Here is a 21,601-nt window from a genome sequence, read left to right on the forward strand (position 1 = left end):
GCAGCTCATCCCCCATGTATGGCGTCTCATTGGTGCCACCGGCCTGGCCCAATGCTTGCTCTGGCGCTTTGCCGCCCACGGGTATTGGCCAGATGCACCTCCTGGAAACACCCCAGGGCTCGTTGCATCGAGCTTCGCCCACTGATTCGTGCCCCTCTCGGTGCTGGTGCGATGCGGTCTCTGGGAGACCGGGGGTCTCGAGCTCATATCTAACGCCCTCCGTGCCCAGACTCGAGGGTTTCTGATTTTCTCGCCTTCAGTGCGAAGATCTAGTCTGGAATATTTACATGCGAAGCACTGAATGCTTCAGCCAGCCGGTCTGGTTGATTCGCTTGTTGAATATCGTCTCTCTTCTGAATCGTCCCTTCGGAGCGAAACCTACTCGGCGCTAATTGCCCAACCCTCGCGAAACCACCCAACATGCAGTTCTTCTTCCCAAGGCAATATCGCCACCGCAGGATAATGCTCTGGATGATGGTCGCCGAGCTTCCGATCACGATCGTCATCTTGACTCTGACGGGTATCGCATCGCACAATCTGTATCGATCCTTGCTATGGCAAGATGGTGCAGATAATGGCTTCAACAGCGCCCCCAATGAAGCGCTGTACGCCGCCGCTAATTACCGTGCATACACGGCACCGATGGTGTGGTCAGGCTTGTACGTTGCCCTCGGTTCAAATCTACACACCGTAAAATCAGAAGCTAACACCAGGATAGCTTGACCAACTACAACCTGGTTATCGGAGTGCTGAGCACGTTCTTATGGGTCGTGAAATTCCCCATTCACTGTATGCACCTGTTCTTCCCTCCCATCGCTGCGGTGGTCCATGGATCCATCATGGTCCTGTGGATCGTGTCAGCACGGTATCAAGCAGGAAGCGACATGTCGGACCCCAAGCACCCCCAGCCAGGACCGCCATGGTACATTTCCAAGAGCTGTAGTGTCGCAGCCCATAAATCAAACATCGCATATTGCGAGCAGGCAAAATCACTTTTCGCTGTCTCCATTATCCTTATGTATGCAAAATATCCCCACATCTTGTTGACACAGAAGACTAACACCATCTGCAGCGTATACTACTGCGTTGAACTCGGTTTCAGCATCCACTCCTGCTTCATTACTCCGGAGGAACGCGAAGAGGTTCTGGAGCAGCGAGAAGAGAAGAAGATCGAAAAGGAATTCGAAGAAGAGATCCTCAAGTCTCCCAGCATGATCCCCATGACTCCAGGCCCAATGTCACCCGGACACATGATCCCGGGCTTCATGCCTCAACGAGGGATGGTTCCTCGTACCCCAGGCTTCCCACCCGTGGTCGCAACGGGTCCCGTCAAGGATGGATCCCCCGTCTCGCCACATATGTTCACCCCGCGCACCCTAGGCTTCAACCGACTGGATGCCAATAACGGAAGTGCATCGTCAGACCTCCCCTTGCGGAATTCTCCCAGTATGCCCTCGCCCCACATGTCCGCGCATATAACGACCCAGGAGATCGGGGCAAGTGCCGCATCGCCCATGTACTTCCCTCCACCACCGAAGAAGCCAAGCAAGAACTGAGCCCATCAAGCTCGACTGTTTTGAGATAATTTTTCCATGATACCATCTTTTGTTTTCCATGTACCTTTCTCTCACCTTTAAGGGGACATTTGAGTCTCTCTGCGTGACACCTAGATACGCAGTTTTAGCCTTTTGACGACTTTGAAGCATCAAAATACACCATTCAAGTACATATCATGGCGTTTGAAAGGACCCTTGCGCCTGAGACATAACAAATGTCATTTTAATACCTCATTGATTGAACTCGGTTGCTATTTATCAAAATTTGAATTTGAAAAATGAAAAACAGTAATTTCAATTATCCTATCCCGCCGAATGCTGGTACATCATCAGTCACGATGTTTAAGTTAAGAGATGACCAGATTCATACATCAAAAACTTAGAATAGTGGACATTGGAACGTCGAAAAAAAAGGGTCTCGATAAATATTGATCGTAACTTCATCAATCATGCTGAATATCGAGCATAAGCGTGTTCAAGCTCAAGCTCAAATGAACTCCGCCTGGAAAAATAAATTGCAGATTGATGGTCAAGCAGTTGAAAGGGTATCCTGACGCATAAATTGAAAAACACAGGAGAAGATAGACAAGAAATACAGTCTTGACTGCTCAGAGTCTGCCAGTCTGAGATTTTCAAAGAATAGATGTTGAAAATCTATGTAGATTCCTGTCGCTTCTTCTCCTTTTTGGACCAGCGTACTATAAGATCATTAGCGTCAATTACGTGGTAATTTGAAAGGTGGAAAAACCTACAGCCACAGGCATTGCACAAGGTCTTGGGCCCATTGGGACCCTTCCGCCACTCGGGGGAATCGGCTGTTCCGCAGTCGCCGCACGTGTGCTGACCCTTGAGTCTCTTGCGCCTATCACCCTCTTGGGCATTACGGGCTTGATCTGCGGCGGTGGTAATGTCGATATCACAATGGACTAGACGGCCCTTACTCAAACCGGTACTCAGGCCCTGCGATCGTTCACCATCACCATAGTAGAGACCGGTCATAACTTCGATACCGTCAATATGCGATATTGGTTCAATTTGAGGAGGATTATCGGCGAAGAAGTCGCCCGAGTTGTTATCAGAATCATCCGAGTTCGAGTTCGGAGCGACAGTCTCGCTTGAATCCTGGTCACTCAAGATGATTTGCGCGGTGGCCGAATTCTCCATCATCGACTTGCTGTCGTCGATCTTAGGATAAGGCAAACGGGTGAAGTTTGCCTCTTCCTCTTCCTCCTGCTTCAATTTGGCAATTTGCTGCACTAGACGCGCGTTCTCGATCTTGTGTTCCAGAAATGAGTCGAGAAGTTGGGAGTTCTTCGAGGGGTTAGGCCGACACATAAGAAAGAAGCCCGTGCAGCGCTCCTCAGTGGAAGAGTGTCTCCCCTGAGCTGCATTATGGCTGGCAATATGTGGGTGTCCGTATATCTCTACCAGGCAGTAGATGTTGGAGGTCTTCTGGAACCGTACATGGGTACGGAATGGCTGGTTGTGTGCTACGGCGTCGTCCATGTCTCGCAAGAAGACAGGCTTGTCGTCCTCATGGATGTATTGACTCAGGTGGTTACCCTCAAGTTGTTTAGCCGCGCGGCCAGTGACTTGCTTCGCAGATGGCGAGGCATAGGTGATTCGGCCCTGAGCGTTAAGTAGAACCAGCATATCCTTCATCTCCTCCAAGACTCGTTCAATCCAACCCGGGTCATTCTGTACACCTGGGTATCCTCCTTGCTGCCTCTGCATCGCATACGACCCCGACGACCCCGCCATGTTCTGTTGCTCGACCATGTATCCTGGGTTGCCTTCACCTGAGCTGGCTCGTGGAAGTGGACCAGGTAAGTGCATGCTAGTGTAGGCAGACTGCTGTTGGCCATGGGCCATATCGATGAAGCGCGCACGAAGGGAGACGAGCTTAGCTGAGTATGATGCTGGCCAGGAGGTCCTATTGCGTAGTTGGTATTAGGGTTAAGCGGACAGTAGGCGCATTCTCCGAACGGAGGGTAATCGGTATAGATCTGGAGTGGAAATTATCATTCCCAAACCCCAGACAGATATTCGTGGTTTCAAGGCGAACCCCTGCTGGCGCCTATCACATAGAGAACTGAAATCCGGGAAAGAGAGGGAAATAACAGCCGGCCAACTGGTTTGACAGGCGTCCGCCGATCTTGTGAGTTGCCGCTCAGGTAATCAGCCACTCCGCTTCACGTGACTTCGTGTCGCACCGACGCGCAGTGGAGAAAGTTGATGCATCACAAGTTGCTGGCGATCTGAGCACTCGTTCTTTAGTTGCTGCCTTTTCGGATGCGCCAGATTCTCTCGTCCTCGCTGTGACCGAAGCCGAACAGCCGGTATTCCGCTCGCCGGCAAGATGTGAGTGTAGATCATTATCCGCTTCCATACTCATTGCTAACGAATGTGCAGGTGTACGTGTACCAACTTTCCGAACTGTCGGTTACGACTCTAACCATAGCTTTTCTGACAGCGAGAATCGATAAACTCTCAATCTTAGGGTACGTACTTTGTCTTGAGCCATCCCGGCTCAAGATGATGCAATTTCTTATGGAGGCTAACCGAGTTACTTCGTTTCCAGAGTTCGTTCTTTCGATAACACGCGCAGTGAAACCATTCAATTCCACGCCCCTCTCACCTTGATTGTCGGATACAATGGATCTGGAAAAACGGTATGGACTCAAGTGCTGAGAGCTGTCAGCTGTCAGCTGGAGGGCACGGACGGAAGCTGACATTAGCACAGACCATTATCGAGTGTCTCAAGTATGCTACGACGGGTGATCTCCCGCCGAACAGCAAAGGCGGTGCCTTTATCCACGATCCTAAGCTATGTGGTGAGAAGGAGGTCCTTGCCCAGGTGAAGCTCTCTTTCCTGGGCACATCCGGTGCGAAGATGGTGGCCACACGCAGCCTCCAGCTCACAGTCAAGAAGACTACGAGGCAGCAAAAGACACTGGAGGGGAATTTGATGATGATCAAGAATGGCGAGCGTACGTCCATCTCTTCGCGAGTAGCCGAGCTCGACCAGATCATGCCGCAATACTTGGGCGTCTCCAAAGCAGTCTTGGACTCGGTTATCTTTTGTCACCAGGATGAGAGTCTCTGGCCAATGAGTGAACCGTCCGTTCTGAAAAAGAAGTTTGACGAGATCTTCGAGGCTATGAAGTACACAAAGGCTATCGACAACATCAAGGTCCTACGGAAGAAACAAAATGAAGAACTGGGCAAGTATAAGATTATGGAGCAGCACGCCAAAGAGGACAAGGACAAGGCCGACCGGGCAGAGAAGCGATCCGTCATGTTGCAAGATGAGATTGAGGCATTGCGAGAGGAAACCCAGCAAATGTCGAAAGAGATGCGGCGAGTCGCAGATCTGGCTGATAAAGCCTGGAAGAATTCCGAGAGCTATGCCCAGGTCCTGGGTGCCTTGGAGGGCAAACGAATTGAAGCTAAAAGCATTCAGACGACCATCGATAACCTAAAAAGGCACCTGGTTGTGCTTGATGATTCCGACGAATGGCTCGAGTCCACCCTGGAGCAATTCGAAATGAAACAAGTTGAGTACCAGCAACAGGAAGAGTCTCAAAAGGAGACATATATGGAGTTGAAAGAGCGAATCGAACAAACTCGCCACCGAATGGGCTTGAAGCAGGCTGAATATGGAAAATATGAGAATGACAAAGCCAACTTTGAGCGACAGGTTCAGAGACGACAGAACATGATCAATGAGGTTGCCCGCGGTAACAATATCCGCGGACTCGATGATAACATGGATCAATCGGCCGTTGATACGTTCATGCAGAAAATTCGGCGTCTCTTGCGAGAGCAAAATCAAGCACTCGACCGAGTGAAGCGTGAGGCTCAGAGGGAGCTCCGTGAAGTTCAGGAAACTCTGAATGACATCGGACAGCGTAAATCCGCGCTTCAAGAGACTAAGAACGCTTCAAAGAGACAGATTGCAGCTAATGAGAAAGAATCGACAACCTACCAATCAAAACTCAATGAAATCGAGGTCGATGAAGGTGCTCAAGCTTCCCTGGAAGCCAAGCTTGAAGATACTACCTCGGATCTTGAACACGCCAAAGAAAGAGCCAAGGTTGCGTCCTGGGATCGAGAGATCCAAAGCATCAATTCTCAGATTCACCACCTTGAGGACGAAAACACTAGGCTGAATGCTGAATTGATCGAATCAACAAAGAAAGCGGGCGATCTTGCTCGTCTGGATCATCTCAAGAAAGAAGCAAAGGACAAGGAGCGCAGCCTGCTGACAATGAAAGGGGCTCATGGAGACCGCCTCGCAAAAGTTCTGGGCTCCGACTGGCAGCCCCAGACACTGGAGCGTGACTTTCAACGAGCCGTCGATCAAGAAACAAAGTATGTCGGCGATGCTGAGCGAGCCCGTGATGCTGTCAGCCGGGAGTTGGAACAAGTTCAATTCAAGCTCGCCAATGCGAAGAAGATTCTTAAGCAGCGGGAGAAGGAGCTCGACGATTGTGTGAAGGATATTCAGGAAGCAGTTGACGCAGAGCCTTCTGAGTACCCTGAAATCGTCAAAGAACGCCAAGCGCAATACGATATGGCCCGTAAAGATGCTGATCAATATGCGGGCATGGGCGAATACCTCACCAAGTGTCTTAGTGCAGCAAAGACGAACAAGGTTTGCCGCACATGCACTCGGTCCTTTAAGAATGAGACAGAACTCCAGGTCTTCACTAAAAAACTGGAGGCCTTGGTGAACAAGGCCACCGCGGAAGTCGAAGACGACATTTTGACCGGCTATGAAAAAGACCTCGAAACTGCCCGCGAGGCTAGTGGCGCGTACGACACATGGGTCCGCCTCTTGGAGACTGATATCCCGGCGCTTGAAAAAGAGGAGCAAGAGCACGACTCGGGAAGTGACCAGCTCCTAGAAAAGCTCGAGTCTCATGATCGCATCGTCAGCGAGAAGTCGGAAAGCAAACGAGAGGTCGAATCTCTTTCCAAGACTGTGAGCACAATTGCCAGATACGACGCGGACATTAAGAGCATCGCCAATCAAATTAAGGAGCTTTCTGCCAACGAAAAGGACGCTTCTGCTACTCGCACTCTGCAAGACATTCAAGACGAAATCTCGGCAAGCAGTGAAAAGTCTCGAGAGCTGAAGAGGACCTTGACGAAGCTCACAAACGAAAGAGACCAGACTCGGACTCAGGTCAACAATCTGGAGCTTCAGCTTCGCGACGTGAGAGATAGCCTCAACAACGCCAAATTCCAACTTGAGAAGAAGGCCGACTTGCTTGTCCGGGTCGAAGAATTCAAGAAACTCAATTCTCAGCGGCGTGAAGCAATTGAGAAGGCCGATCAGGATATCGAAAACCTAACGCCTGAATTGCTTCAAGCCCAAGCCCGCTACGATGATATCAGCCAGCGGTCCGAGGAGCGAGAACGACACTTGCAGCATGAGATCAACCGCCTCTCAGAAAACATTCATCAACTAGATCTTGCAAACGAAGACATCAACTCGTACAACGAACGAGGAGGTCCTAGCCAACTCGAACGGAGCAAGCAAGATTTATCCGAGATCGAGGAGAAAATCAGCAAGCTCGAGACCGAACAGGCCGAGATCACAAGAGAAATAAACAAGATCTCCACACAGCTGAAGGACAGCGAGAATACGAAGCGACAGTACTCCGACAATCTGCAATACAGACAAGCTACACGGTCACTCAGCACAGTCCTGGCAGAAGTCGAACAACTGGAAGAGCAAAATGCCGAAGTCGACCGCAGCCGGTTCAAGCAAGAGTCTGAGCGCTGGACCCGTGAACACAACGCCCTTGCTGCCAAGCAAGCCAGCAAGATGGGCGAAATGAAGTCCAAAGACGATCAGCTCATGCAGCTTCTGGCAGACTGGAACACGGACTACAAGGATGCAGCCTCAAAGTATAAGGAAGCTCACATCAAGGTAGAGACCACTAAAGCAGCCGTGGATGATCTCGCTCGATATGGAGGCGCCCTTGACAAAGCCATCATGAGCTACCACGGGTTGAAGATGGAGGAGATCAACTCCATCATCGGCGAACTCTGGCAAAAGACCTACCGCGGAACAGACGTCGATATGATCCTGATCCGATCCGATAACGAGAATGCCAAGGGCAATCGATCGTACAACTACCGAGTGTGCATGGTCAAGCAGGGCGCCGAAATGGACATGCGAGGCCGCTGCAGTGCTGGTCAGAAGGTCCTGGCTAGTATCATCATTCGACTCGCTCTAGCCGAGTGTTTCGGCGTCAATTGTGGACTCATCGCTCTTGACGAGCCGACTACTAATCTGGATCGTGACAATATCCGCTCCCTTGCGGAGTCGCTGCATGATATTATCCGAACTCGTCAGCAGCAGTCAAACTTCCAGTTGATAGTCATTACCCACGATGAAGAATTCTTGCGTCATATGCAATGCGGGGACTTTAGTGATTACTACTACCGCGTATCGCGGAATGAGAGACAGAAGTCAATTATCGAAAGACAGTCTATCGCTGAGGTGTGTTTTGAATAAGTTTCTACTAACTTGTGCTAATTTGATTCCAGGTCATGTAACTTCTATTTCACGTCGCTGGCAGATTCTTGGATATCTTACATTCCATATTACTTTGTGTTTTCAATTTACAGGCGCAGATGTCAGGAAGCATTCGCATTTTGGCGTTCGGGAAAGATAGCCTATTGATACCATTTGCTTCACTGGCCGAGCTATTCATTTCCATCTCTATGTACAGAATGCATTGACCTTTATATTTCCTTAATCCGGTAACTCCTGACTCCAAGGTCTTCATGTTCACCTAGTCATTACTTCGCATCTTCAACCGTGGCGTAACTGGAGGCATGGGATCATCTTGTCCTTTCACCTGAGAAAGAAAGAAAGAAAGAAAGAAAGAAGAGCAACTACACTATCTGAAGACCAAGACGAAAGAGGCTAGAGAAGGTATGAATCTCAGCACAAAAGCGGTATCTTAAAGCTACATAGGTGGTAGGACAGAGTCAGCACCAAGGCTGTATTTTGGGGAGAGTAACTCGTTGAAGGTCAAGCACGAACAGCGCTCCAGGGAAACTAACAAAGCTTGGCGGGTGCATAATAGTGGTGCTACTCAGATGATGGGCGATATGGCAAGGGGCAAAGCGGCCTTGGCTGGCCAAAGTAGCTCTTTGGCGTCGGTTACATAGGTCCTCGTATTTTGAGTTCAGAAAGAAAAGGGAAGAAACTGGGCCAAGGTCAATGTCCAGAATTTGCTGTAGCCTAGTCGGCGCACTCAAGGTCACATCAATCATGCGATGGAATCCAAATTAAGAATGTCAGTATATTACTAGAGACTCGCCTAGTCCGAGATCTGTCTCGGATTTATTTCAGATCCCGTTGAGACCTACCTGTTGGCAAACCCCGGATTCACGTTGCTGTAAGCCCAAGTCGGGGAGTACACTGGATATGTGCTTCATCGATAGTTTGAGACGTTGCCTCTATTGCCTGACAGATCTGGACATATAAATTCAAGCTGCTTGATGAAGCGCTCGGGCTTCGAGTGCTAATCAGCATCCTGCAGGAGTCTCCCATCGTCTACAATCAACTCGGCTCAATAAGCCCAAATGAGGGGCAATGCAAGAGCATGTCAGGCCACAGATCGATGTTACACTGAGAGAAAGCGAAATCAGACCCCTGAAGTCTTCCACTGCTCTAGTTCAGTTTGGTGATATGTAGTTTGTACTTCCACGAGCCAACCAGTACCCCGGGACTGATGTTCAGCTCTCGATGCTTGGCCCCAAAACATACCCCAAGATCGTCAGGAATGACCCACAGCACATGCATTGTTTTAGGACCCTACATATCTGTATCGTTCTGTATGTAGTCAATCATATCAGGGAATTCCTCTATCCCCGAGTATTGCCTCGTTATGACATGAGCGATTGTCCTACTAGGCATAACAAGTGGCGTTCAAGGGCCGGAGAATGTTCCGAAATTTACGTGATATGAACTAGCATGCAAAGGACAGATGTTTTCGGTGGAGTTACCTTGCAAGCAGAGCTTAATGTTGGATTGTGATAGCAGGGATCGATTCAGCCCGACATCCTCTGAAGGATCCGATGGTCTGACTTGCTCAAAATGAGGTATAAATGCCACGGGTCTTATCCGGGTCATGTCCCAGGTAGTTTTTATTTTCAATCATCACAAAGAAAGGACTTGACGACTTGCAACCTTTCCTTTCAGCAAAGCCATCGAGCACAAACGGAAGGATCACATGACACTGTATCAACAAACCATAAAACAATCCCCAAATGCTGTCCCAAACTCTTCTCCGTGCACTCTTCGTCGTCATGTCTGTTGCTGCTTGTGCAATGGCTCTTTCCCCTCGGTCTGCCATCCATGAGGATGAGCTTGACCGCTACGACGCTTTTCTGGACAATCTGCAGGATACTCACTTCATGGACATGTACCTCGAGAACAGCCGAGTGAAGATTGACGTCTACGATCACCCGTCCAACGAACTTGCACTTTCCGAATCGTTCACCCCAAGTGACACTGCAAACCAATACTTTGACCAGGAGAATCAGCGCGCTGAAGAGGCATTGCAGCCAGCAACTCCCTCGAACGACTCCGTGCACGACCCGACGTTGGAAAAGGAATTGGCCGTCTGCCCACGCGGTGAAAGCTTATTGAATAGGGACGCATCCGTTCTCGAGAAGCGCGTCTCTCGGTGCTACCAGTTCTGTGGAACGATTGCCAACTGCCGTGGAAACAATGGGTGTCCTCACTGCTATGCTGTTCGACAAGGGTGTCTGTGGCAGAAATGGTGCCGTTAGGTTCATGGCCAGCTGTGCTACCTTGAAGGGCTGCGGGGGAGGATGATTTGTCTTGTTACAAGAGTGCTTTCAGCTTAAAACTTGTCTAATGGATTGCATCCAACATGCAGTTTGTCTATCACTCGTTCCTACTGTCACTACCGGTGTCAACGTGTTGTATTCAACATGCAATAATTTGCATTCATCCATTATGAGAACCAACGATATCTTCCCCCCCCCCCTCCCTTCCTGACTTGCGAATGAATCAAATGTAGAAAGTAGAAATCATTCTGCCTGCTGCTTCCTTTAATGTTGCTCGGCTGTTTGATCAAACAGGAGCCCGGTCAATTAATCAATTAGAGTTCTACTAACCGCATGGAGCCTGACTCATTACGGCGAGGCTATGCAGGCGTTTCTTCCAAATCAAAGCATAAATGAGTGTCCCCAATTCCGGACTAGTAGCTTGCAATAAAAAGGCATACAACGGAACAACCAATATCCGAACGAATCTGACTCTTTGGCTATTCGAAGAGCGACCACGCTTATCTCCCATGACACGACTTTTGAATTCATATGCATATCCTATCGGCTATCTTAGACCAGCGAGCTCCTACCGGCCTTCTTTTTCTATTTCATCTTTGTGCTGGCGACGATGAAAGCTCGAACCAGGGCCTTTGGGCAACTGAGGTCTACAATGGCTGAAAAACTATCGCGTTGAGTACGACTGCCCCAAGTGTGTGGAGACACTTGACGAGCACGATCATGGAGGTGACTAGCCTGTTATGGTTGCTAACGTGCTACATGACCATTGTCCTGTTGCAGACAAACTTGGATTTGGAGGCCATTCGACGGTTTGACTTGCCCGAGATATTCACCTAGAGCGATAAGTTGCGGTCAAAGTCAAAATCACAGACTCACGTCCGCACAAAAGAAAAGTCCACAAGGCTCTGGCAGCTCCGCTTCTGTCATCTTCATCCATGGACCGTGGGCATGAGTGACCCCTACGCAATGCAATCTCAGGGATGTCTTGCTTCGCCGTCTCATCCTACTCGAGGGTGCTCGAACACTCGTATGTAAATTTGCGTAGGCCGGTGCCTATATGCTTCCTAAGGCTACGTTCATGGAGCTTTTTTTTAGCGCGACGGATGACGATAACTATGTATGTTTCATGCTATAAGCTAATCTTCGGAATCTTTATTTGGATGACTATCCATCTAAATAACATGTTGGTCCAGCTCCTATCTATCAAGTAATTGTATGAGATATATGGCGAACCCGAGATGGTTCCTATCATACGACTAATAACTAGCATGACCGGAAGATATTCGAATTCTTTGCTAATGAGTGCTGAGGTCACTTGAACTTTCGCGGAGCTATGCGATCAGCATTTGTATGGTAGCGGGATCGGACCGATCTTGGGGCGAGATAGAGCCCGTGGGACCGAGATCTACAAGCGCCATCCGCGGTCTCCACAGTTGGGTCCAATAATACATGGCCCTTGGCCTCTTCGCGATTTGTCCGAGGCCATAGCTGGAGGTGAGGCAATATGCGAGAGCAGGATCGTTTCGTCACTTGGATTACTTGTATTCTTCTCTAGATCAGCGTGAATCATGCTCCATTATAACTTGGTACATGACAATTATCGTTATCAGCGCCATGATTTGAGCAGACCGATCGCTGAGGCTGACAGGTCCATCAGTCGACTTTTCTCGCGGAATGCAAGAAGCAACCCTGAAACACCCAGAATTGTGGCAACCCCCTTAACGACAACTTCACGGCGACGACGTCGATCAACAACGGCAAACCGACGGAAGAAGTCCTGGGGATCGTTCCCAGCTGGAAAGGGAACATCTGGAATTGGTTTGCCTAAGAACTTGCAAAGTGGCTCCCTAATTTACTAGAGTTAGTGAGAGCTCAAGGGGTGAAGATGGGAGCATGATTACCATTCCTCCGTGACATTGTATTCGAGAAGTTGCTCCTCTGGCACTTTCTCCCTGATCATAGTATAGTGCTGATCGAAGACACGACGCGCATTCTGTCTAAAGTTCCGCCCCCAAAAGTCACAAAAGATGGTGAAAAATGTGTGCCTCGTGATGTAGGCTTCTTGATGGAAGAAAGCCCACATATCCCGAGTCCAATCCTCCCACATGACCATGATAGTGCGCTCGTTACTTCTGTACCACGAGTCGAAGTCCTTCGGTGGGTGGGTCAGGATGACTTTAGCCTCGGGATATGTCTCGATAAGCTCGGGTGCAAAGGCCACACATGGCAAGTCAGAGACCGCCGCACAATCTCCCAACAGACTGTCCCATTGTGCGCGTGTATACGGCTTGCCCTTTCCACGGAACTTAGCATCAGCGGCCTCTTTCCACATATAGCTGTCAGGTGGATTCTCGAGAAGGCAGCTGTAGCCATGGTAGCAGTCGTCGTAACCAAGGATTTTGAGTGCCACGCGGATTGTGTCGGTGCCTGTATGTTTGAGCTGGTTAGAATATACGTCTTTCGGGATAGCAGGTAGCAGCCTTGGGTGATGTCTACCTGTTCTCCCAGCTCCTAGGGCAAGCACTTCCATCGGACGTGTCCTGGATGCCCCGCGACGATCGATATAGGTCTGGCCTTCAGACATGTTGCGAACCCTTCTCTAATGGTGTCGGGATGGGAAGCAGAACGCAAAAACACTCAAACACCGACTTTATCTGGGCTGCAGGGCTGGCTGCAGGGCGCTAACCGGGACGGCACTAAATAAATACGTCAATGGCCCTGTTTTGAATCAAAGATCGCCTTCCATCTCAATTTTACCTAAAAGTAGGCTATGTATTCAGTAGCCTGGCCCAAAGCAACTCAAATGGAGCCCCTAGTGTCGATCAGGGGTGGTTGCCGGGTGTTCACATCTTGCCCATACTAGCTTCCTCCTGCCCGGCACTGGGTCACTTGAACCTATGCCATAGATTGTAATAGCAAGAAACTTGACGAGTCTCTATTAATTTATAATAGTTTTCCGTGTGTTGCTGCTACCTTCAGGTACCAAATCTCACACGGTCTCGAGTGCTCCACTTCGGCGATCCAGATTCCAGGATGCCGACCATCTGGCTCCACTGTGACGTAAAACTAAGTGTACCGATCACTTATCTCTCAGTCATCGTTTGATTCTTTTGCAAGGTATCTTGTGAAATCGCTGAGATATCCCCGAGCAGGTCGTGACCGGCTATTTAGACTAGTGTTGTTTTCTTGGTTACACTGTATCTTATCGTGTCAATTATCGTATATAGGATAGTGATGGCGCATAGAATGTTGGGTACCTCTAGGTGGGGGTCCTCTTTGGGTCATGTAGAACACGAGTGAGGGTGGCAAGATACATACGCCTGGAGTACTAGTTTGGTGGGTGGGTATTCAGACTAACCGCTGACACTTTAGAGATGACACTTTGGAGATGACACAGCGAGACTAATGAAATAGGTGTGCATCACTTGATGCATGGTTGTCGTAACATTATCCCCCGTCTCTAGAGGCCCGCGACCTTGTAATGCCGGAACATCAGGGCATCTAAACTCACGAACCCAGTGCAGACCCACCGGAGATCTCGATACTGACTTCTCCGTGACGTAAAAGCCTGAATAATTCCACTTGCCAATTCAATTCAATCCCAGAGCAGTGGTTTCTGCCTCTTACAGAAACCGATCGTTCTTGCCAATTACACTAGGATGTCGAAACCAGACATGGCAATCGGATGGGGCCGTCCCCTGCCAGAGGCCAACACACACCCAACCGTTTGCCAATTTCTTTCAAAATCTGTACAGGAACATGGAGATAAAACGGCAATCGTCTCACGATGGCAGCCGAATGGACTGTACCCTGAGGTCAAAGCTCCCACAGATTCACCACTGCAGTGGAGTTATAAGGAGCTCTATCATGGTGCTTCCTTGCTCGCTGCTGCGCTCCACCGACGAGGTGTCCGGGAGGGGATGCCTATTGCTGTTTTTTTGCCTAATGGCGTTGAGTGGGCGTTGACCTTCTGGGCTTCCATAATCATTGGCGCCCCCTTCGCGTCTTTGGATATGCGCAGCCTGAAGAAGCCCGAGGAAGCCGCTCTGTTGATCCAGAGTTTGAGCCCCGGGGCAATAATTGTTGCAGATGGTGCAACAGCACACGCCTTGAACAACGATGGCGATTACCTACTCCCAGCCATGGCTGTGAAGGTGTTTGCCGGTAGTCATGGCTCAAACGAGAGTATTTCGGAGTGGGACTGTCTCGGATCCCTACTGGCCGAGCCGAAATCAACAAACGAGCTACATGAAGCCAAAGCAACCAGTGACAGGAATGCTCCAGTGCTAATCTGCCATACAAGTGGAACGACCAGTCTGCCCAAAGGCTGCCCTCATACGAGCGAAACGATTTGGGCGGCATCAAGCTGCAGCATTGTCATTCGCCAGATAACCGCGGCCACCTCTCTACTACAACATCTTCCACTATCGCACGTTCTGGCGATCATGAATCTCATCTCCTTCTGGCGTGTTGGCGGCAAAGTGGTCTTTCCCTCTCCATCGTTCGACCCCAAAGCATCCATTGACTGCCTTGAAGCAGAAAGATGCACTCACTTGTCTGCCGTTCCTCCCGTGCTTCTTGCAATGGTCCATCATCCTTCATTTTCACCCGAGAAGACTGGTTGCCTTCAAAATGTGGCCCTTGGAGCGACTGTAATCACTAGAGACACATTGGACCTGACTTTGAACAAGGAGAAGCTTGCCGCACAGTCGGTGACGCTTGGATTCGGCATGAGTGAAGGCATGAACACAATTGCCTTCCTATCAGGTGACGAGATCATCTTCAACGAGGATGGCATTACCAGCGTGGGCAGGGTCACGATGGGGGCAGGTGTCAAAATATGCGAACCTGGGACCCGTAAAGTACTGCCTATTGGAGAAAGTGGCGAGCTTCATCACGGTGGACCCCATGTCCTGGCCCAGTATCTTGATGGCAATCGCGATGGATTTTACACGGATGAAAATGGCCATCGATGGATTGCCACAGGCGATCAGGCGATTATGGATCAATCAGGAGCTATTTTCATCACGAGTCGGTACAAAGACGTGATTATTCGCGGTGGAAATAACATCTCGCCTGCCGTGATTGAGCTAACCATTAACAAGATCCCAGGAGTCACGGTACGTTCTTGAGCTTGACATGATTTTTGGCTTGGACTGATACAAGACTTAAATAGGCGCAAGTCGTCGGTGTCCCTGATTCGATCGCAGGAGAGCGACCTGTGGCTGTTTTGCAGATATACGGAGACGTTGGCGATGTCAAGAACTCGGTCAGAGACACGGCGCGTAAAGTGTTGCGAGATGAAACCTGTGATGTTGATGTTGTCACTCTTCAAGAACTGGGTCTGGAAAAGTTCCCCATGACTACGTCCGGAAAGATCAAAAAGGGCGAACTCAAATCCATGGCATGGAATTACCTGAAAAGCAAGCAGTCCGGGGACCTTTTCGATTCCGAAGAGACACCTTCATCGCCTGGCCATCGTGATCTGGAAACGATCTTGTTGAATCGTTGGGCTCATCTAACAGGAACTCCGGTGCAAATTATTGTACGAGACTCTCCCATCGCAGACCAGGCAGATAGCTTGACGTTGATGCGATTCAAGTTTGACATCGAGCGCCAGACTGGGAAAAAGCTGGCGTTGGAGGCACTTTCCCAGGCTACCACTATGAAGGATCTTTTGGTCCTCCAAAAAGAGTCACCACTAAAGTCACCATTATCGAGCCATTTGCCCGCTCCAAAGGAAGGGCCACCGGCGCCTGAGGACATGGTACATTGCCGCGACACGGAATACGATCCTCAACAAACTATCGACGCTTTCAACCCGATTCTATCGAATCTTGGCCGTACGTGGGAACAGGATGTCGAGTCATGCTATCCAATGCCAGACTTCCCCCGGAAATTTGTTCATGGGCCACGACCCAACGCGCCGCTGATTAAAGTGGCGCTGAGAGTTTCTGAAAAAGATGTGTCTCGGCTTCGAAAAGCTATAGAACAGGCATTGGCCCAGTGGCCCGCAACCCGAGTCCTCATTACTCCTTTCGATGCTGAGCTGATGTTATATGCCGTTCTACGTGCCAGCTCATTCTTTGACCTTTGCATCACGGAGAACTCGACCGTCGAGAGGTATGAAGATCTCATGAACATGGAATTTTCAGATGCTTGTGACACCCGCCTCGGGTTCGAGCAAGGCGTGCTTTTCAGGGTGCATATCGTACGGATATCTAGCACGGGTGGCTTGGGAGTTGTTGCTCTTGCACATCACGGCATGATAGACGGTGTATCCTTCTCCAACTGGGCACAGGATCTCAATCAGATTCTACGCGATGGTAAAGCTCCTCCTCGAACCTCGTTCCAAGTCTTCGCCGAGCTATTCTACACCTATCGCAAATCCCTGTCTGCTCAACGCAGCATAGACTACCACGTGAACCGTCTCCGTGGAATTGAACAAAACCGTTCTTCTCTGTGGCCTCCGGCTCGCACATCGCAATTCTTCCTCGGTCCCGATACCGAGTACGTCGAGCCTGACAATAGTCCCGGGAATCCGCGCAAACATCTCGATCCAGACGGACAGGCAGTCGGTCTGCGAGGTCTCCAAGCAGATATGGATCTACCAGGTCTTTTCAATCTTCGGAATAAGCACAGCGTGCCTGGCCCAGTCGTGCTGAAAGCAGCTATCGCACTGTTTAACATGCGTCAGACTAAAACACGAACCGCCATCTTCGGAGCTACCACATCGGGACGCTCATGGCCATTCTTACCGCCTGCACTGGAAGCCACAATGCCCGATCCAATCGACATCGCAGGACCATGCATAGCCAACATTGCGGCTAGAGTCCAAATCGAGGAAGGACAGAATGGACCGGAAACGATTGGTCATCTACTTCAACGACTAGTTGTCGAGAATGAAAACATCAATCGCCATATGCAGGCACCACAGGAGTTGATGCAAAAGCAGCTCGGCGAGAAAGATGCTCAGACTATCATTGATGCACGTCGCCATCAAATCTTTAACTTCTTTGGTGGATATATGCAAGCTGGGGCAGACGTGGGAGACGAGGGCCGTCTCGTCAGAACAGTCGGCCAAGAATGGACCGCAGACATTGCATTCGTGTGGAAAGGCGCTCCTCTTGGCCCTGGACGTATGCGCGTTTGGGTGCATTGGGATGGAGCGCAGGTATGTCGAGAAGAAGTTCAGAAGTGGCTGGATGAACTTGTTGATCTTTCAAAGCAGATCACAGCGGAGGATGCATGGGAAAGAAAGGCTACGGATTTTCTTTAGATAAATAGAGCAGAAGCTTTCTAGCTTTCTTGAATGAACCAATTCGAGGTATCTCAAAACATGTACTTAGCTATTCATTCGTCATCGACTTCCACATCCATCTCAGCCTCTTCTTCATCCAAGAGAGGCACAAAACGAAAATCCACGAAGCACACCGGACCCACCGCCTTAACACCAGCACCAACAGGCCTGCCAGTTGGTACATTGTCATCCAGCTCGATCATGAATTGTAAACTCAGTACACCCTGCCGATCACCCCGAATGCTAACCTTATTGGCGACGGACATTGCTCGGCCAGCTTTGCGAATCAAGGCAAACCGGTAGCTTTGTTTGATTCGGTCGCCCATCGCAGACGGCGGTGTGACAAGGAACGTCTCAGTGACCGTTGGAGCCATCTTCGTGCGAGTCGCACGGGCTCGCGAGGACCCGTCATTGGCCAACACCTTGTGTGTTTGAGACAGCCCTGTTTGATCAGCGCCTGGTTCATTGTGTTTATCGACCGAGAATTCCACGGTAGATTCGCTAAATGGGCCACCGGCACCAGAGAGAGCAAAGTACGGCTCGCGATTGGCACAGGCGGACAATTTGAGGATGGTTGGGGTTGAGGAGTCGAGTTCGCCGATGGCGTTGTGGAGCCAAGCAGAACGCATGATGACCTTCATGATGATGGCATCGCGCTGAAGTGGAATATCGCTTTCGTTGCCCTCGAGTTCGTAGGTGACGAGCTCACAGGTCGTCTTTACGCCCGCTTCTGTAATGGCGATGCTGAGTGGAGCTCCGTGGGATGCATATTGTAAGGTGCAAGACCGGTCCATTAGCAAGGCTGGGGCACTGAATGCACTTGATGCTGGGTTTGTTTGCGGGATGTTGGTGTCCCGGGAGCCATTGGGCTCGGAGAGGTCGTTGATGCCGAAGATTTTCAATGTTTCAAGAAGAGCAGAGAGGGAGACGACGAAGTGCGGATAGGCCACTTCGGAATCCTCGTCATTCTGACCAGATTCATCCTGGTTGGTGTCTGTCGAGGCATTGAAAGAATAGCTGGTAAAGAGAGATTTGTCGAGGAAAGCCAGTCCTTGGAGCACACGGCCTTCTTCCGCCGAGAAACGAAGTCCATCGGGGGTGATTTGGACAGTAGCTCTGGAAGCAAAGCCGATGCAAGAGAGCAGGGTGTAAAGGTGATGAGCATTATTTGAGACACCGGTGAAGAGTGGCTCCATGGTGGGAACTTGGTTCGCGAAAGTTTGATGACTTGGAGCTTCTAGTAGTACAGGCCCCTTTGAATTCCCCGCTTATGGTACATAGAGGGGAGGTTGAGAAGGTCAATGGGTATCACGTTAAACATAGACTCCGACGGCGCAGATCATGAACACAGCTCCAAACCTAAGTGAAGCACCATATTGTTAGCATTCGAATGTGCAAGGTCGCCTCCAGTACTCACCCGAAACAAGCAGATGCAGGCACACCCAGAGAAGTGAAGCTCAGGAAGGAACGGTCTATTTTGGAAAACGTTAGTGGACTCAATTGGGTAGTGAACTGGTAGAAAGAGCTTACTCAGACCGAAGAAACCTGTCAAGAGGATTGCTATATCACAAACGGTTAGTTGGGACCTAACGCTTCGGCGAGCTATGCATACCAAGCACAAGCAAGTTGAAGCCAACGGCGAACTGGCTGTCCTTAGACACAAAGGGTGAGAAAGGCGATGCGGAGGATGCCTCCCAGACTTCGTTCAGAGACATGAGTGAAGATTGGGAATTGATCAGAATGGTGCAAGACGAAGCATTGATTGTAGATGCGACACGCTGATCTGGCCGATTGCCTCTGATTAAAGTTAATCCGAAGCCGAAGCCCGGGGAGCGTCATCTTAGGTTAAGGAACACGCTCTTGCAAGGTAGTCTTATCCATCCACCATGGCAGTTGTCTCTCCAAAGAGTGTGTTAGGACTAATTTCTATTCGTTTCTTTGGTCTAGTATGCTGACCCTTTCTAGGTTCCAAGAGGAAGGCCTCGGAGGAGGCTGCTTCCCCGGAGTCTCAGCAGCTGGGCAAAAAGGCGCGGACTGACTCCCCCGAAAAAGAGGTATGATCGCCGAGAGAACACTCCGAGACTATGGTTAGTGTCTAAGTATGAACAGGAAGAAGGACCGCCTCCGAAGCCGGCGCTGCGCATCGTACCTTTCCCCGAGAAGGTGAGCTCCCATCCCCGCCGCAACGACCCCCCGAGACCACCCTCCACATTTGCGCACCCAACCCCCATGATTCAGTTGAAGCTCAATGACTAACGGTGGTAAAAGCCCGCTGTTCTGGAAGAGCGCCGAGGTGATATTGAGTTCCGAGTGGTCAACAACGATGGGTCGCACGACAGTTTCATTGTCTTGACCGGCCTGAAATGCATCTTCCAGAAGCAGCTTCCTAAGATGCCGAAGGACTACATCGCGCGACTGGTGTATGATCGTTCACATTTATCTATTGCGATTGTAAAGCATCCGCTAGAGGTTGTGGGGTATGTACATCAGGATAAGTATCAGCTGTTGTCGCGCCGGAGTTACTAACGATTTGATACAGAGGCATTACATACCGACCTTTTAACAGTCGCAAATTTGCTGAAATTGTGTTCTGCGCCATCTCATCTGACCAGCAAGTTAAGGGCTATGGTGCTCATTTGATGTCCCATCTGAAGGTGCGTTTCGTTTCTTCTGTCTCATTGACACAACGATCTAACAAGAATGCAATAGGATTATGTGAAAGCTACTTCTCCTATCATGCACTTCCTCACGTACGCCGACAATTATGCCATCGGGTACTTCAAAAAACAGGGATTCACCAAGGAGATTACCCTCGACAAGTCTATCTGGATGGGATACATCAAAGATTATGAGGGCGGTACCATCATGCAGTGTACCATGTTGCCCAAGACTCGATACCTGGAAATGGGTCGGATGCTACTCAAGCAAAAGGAAGCTGTACAGGCTAAGATACGTGCCTTCAGCCGATCTCACATTATTCACCCTCCGCCCAAGGAATGGAAGAACGGAGTTCACAAGATTGACCCCCTTGCAATTCCTGCGATCAAGGAATCGGGATGGTCTCCGGACATGGACGAGTTGGCTCGCCAACCACGCCACGGCCCGAACTACAACCAACTACTACACCTGTTGAACGATATGCAGAATCACAGTTCCGCTTGGCCATTCACCCAACCCGTGAATCGCGATGAGGTGCCTGATTACTACGAGGTGATTCTGGAACCGATGGACCTCTCCACCATGGAGGAGAAGCACGAGAAGGATATGTACCCAACTCCGCAGGACTTCACCAAGGATGCGATGTTGATCTTTGACAACTGCCGTCGGTACAACAACGAAAGCACCCCGTATGCCAAGAGCGCAAACAAACTCGAGAAGTTCATGTGGCAACAGATCCGCAATATTCCAGAGTGGTCGGTACGTTGAAGTTAAAACAATCCCTGAGAAGGATCTAAATGTTTACTAACACGTCTTAGCATCTTGCCGAGGGACATTAAGTGTCGAGGTTGCTTTCTTTCTGAGGTGTTTACAAGGAAAGGCGTTTCGGGAGCGTTGTCGGATTACTAATACCCTGTGGATAAATTAACGGAGCATGCGGAAGTTGATTGAAAATATGAAATAATGAATACTCGCCCATAGCCCTCACTATAGCTAACCATTATACCGAAGTGTTTTAAGGTTTTGTAAACAAGAGTATGATGCAATACGCGTCTGGCTTAATGACAGGTGGGCCCGGATCATTGTTGACGCGATGTTTCAGGGCAGGAAAGTAAAGTACGACAAGGCTGGACTCTCCTGTTGCATCCCTGGAGCCCCGATCTCATTCGTTTTTTCTCAGCCTCATGGGCTTGTCGTGTCTAGCATTCTTCTGATTGCGCCTATCGTCGGTGACATCCCTTTG

General features: G+C 49.9%; 9 protein-coding genes across 9 annotated transcripts; 5 read left to right on the plus strand and 4 right to left on the minus strand.

Moving 5' to 3' along the window:
• Positions 1 to 420: 420 nt before the first annotated feature.
• On the plus strand, positions 421 to 1,556 carry N7443_008589 (uncharacterized protein; the record flags this gene model as incomplete). The annotated part of the gene is made up of 3 exons (XM_056888645.1): positions 421 to 659; positions 719 to 1,018; positions 1,073 to 1,556. 3 exons carry the CDS (start codon positions 421 to 423, stop codon positions 1,554 to 1,556), a joined length of 1,023 nt encoding a protein of 340 aa, XP_056737947.1.
• A 654-nt stretch (positions 1,557 to 2,210) lies between these two features.
• N7443_008590 (GATA transcription factor LreB) lies at positions 2,211 to 3,428 on the minus strand (the record flags this gene model as incomplete). Its single annotated transcript, XM_056888646.1, has 2 exons — positions 2,211 to 2,254; positions 2,309 to 3,428. The coding sequence occupies 2 exons, from the start codon at positions 3,426 to 3,428 to the stop codon at positions 2,211 to 2,213; spliced, it is 1,164 nt and encodes a 387-aa protein (XP_056737948.1).
• Positions 3,429 to 3,960: 532 nt separating this feature from the next.
• N7443_008591 (MRX complex DNA-binding subunit) lies at positions 3,961 to 8,129 on the plus strand (the record flags this gene model as incomplete). The annotated part of the gene is made up of 5 exons (XM_056888647.1): positions 3,961 to 3,970; positions 4,030 to 4,057; positions 4,138 to 4,228; positions 4,300 to 8,073; positions 8,121 to 8,129. 5 exons carry the CDS (start codon positions 3,961 to 3,963, stop codon positions 8,127 to 8,129), a joined length of 3,912 nt encoding a protein of 1,303 aa, XP_056737949.1.
• A 1,764-nt stretch (positions 8,130 to 9,893) lies between these two features.
• On the plus strand, positions 9,894 to 10,379 carry N7443_008592 (uncharacterized protein; the record flags this gene model as incomplete). Its single annotated transcript, XM_056888648.1, has 1 exon — positions 9,894 to 10,379. One exon carries the CDS (start codon positions 9,894 to 9,896, stop codon positions 10,377 to 10,379), a length of 486 nt encoding a protein of 161 aa, XP_056737950.1.
• Positions 10,380 to 12,006: 1,627 nt separating this feature from the next.
• On the minus strand, positions 12,007 to 12,984 carry N7443_008593 (sulfotransferase family protein; the record flags this gene model as incomplete). Its single annotated transcript, XM_056888649.1, has 3 exons — positions 12,007 to 12,247; positions 12,302 to 12,827; positions 12,897 to 12,984. 3 exons carry the CDS (start codon positions 12,982 to 12,984, stop codon positions 12,007 to 12,009), a joined length of 855 nt encoding a protein of 284 aa, XP_056737951.1.
• Positions 12,985 to 14,059: 1,075 nt separating this feature from the next.
• On the plus strand, positions 14,060 to 17,679 carry N7443_008594 (uncharacterized protein; the record flags this gene model as incomplete). Its single annotated transcript, XM_056888650.1, has 2 exons — positions 14,060 to 15,520; positions 15,577 to 17,679. The coding sequence occupies 2 exons, from the start codon at positions 14,060 to 14,062 to the stop codon at positions 17,677 to 17,679; spliced, it is 3,564 nt and encodes a 1,187-aa protein (XP_056737952.1).
• A 74-nt stretch (positions 17,680 to 17,753) lies between these two features.
• On the minus strand, positions 17,754 to 18,896 carry N7443_008595 (Rad1/Rec1/Rad17 family repair protein; the record flags this gene model as incomplete). The annotated part of the gene is made up of 1 exon (XM_056888651.1): positions 17,754 to 18,896. One exon carries the CDS (start codon positions 18,894 to 18,896, stop codon positions 17,754 to 17,756), a length of 1,143 nt encoding a protein of 380 aa, XP_056737953.1.
• Positions 18,897 to 19,013: 117 nt separating this feature from the next.
• N7443_008596 (OST5 family protein) lies at positions 19,014 to 19,415 on the minus strand (the record flags this gene model as incomplete). Its single annotated transcript, XM_056888652.1, has 4 exons — positions 19,014 to 19,059; positions 19,118 to 19,172; positions 19,231 to 19,260; positions 19,313 to 19,415. The coding sequence occupies 4 exons, from the start codon at positions 19,413 to 19,415 to the stop codon at positions 19,014 to 19,016; spliced, it is 234 nt and encodes a 77-aa protein (XP_056737954.1).
• A 171-nt stretch (positions 19,416 to 19,586) lies between these two features.
• Positions 19,587 to 21,197, plus strand: gcnE (histone acetyltransferase GCN5; the record flags this gene model as incomplete). The annotated part of the gene is made up of 7 exons (XM_056888653.1): positions 19,587 to 19,608; positions 19,666 to 19,754; positions 19,810 to 19,863; positions 19,969 to 20,177; positions 20,240 to 20,354; positions 20,410 to 21,117; positions 21,177 to 21,197. The coding sequence occupies 7 exons, from the start codon at positions 19,587 to 19,589 to the stop codon at positions 21,195 to 21,197; spliced, it is 1,218 nt and encodes a 405-aa protein (XP_056737955.1).
• Between the last annotated feature and the right edge of the window lie 404 nt (positions 21,198 to 21,601).

The sequence above is a fragment of the Penicillium atrosanguineum genome (assembly GCF_028827265.1).
Source record: "Penicillium atrosanguineum strain IBT 20685 chromosome Unknown utg000007l_segment0_segment0, whole genome shotgun sequence".
Classification (NCBI taxonomy): Eukaryota; Fungi; Ascomycota; class Eurotiomycetes; order Eurotiales; family Aspergillaceae; genus Penicillium; species Penicillium atrosanguineum.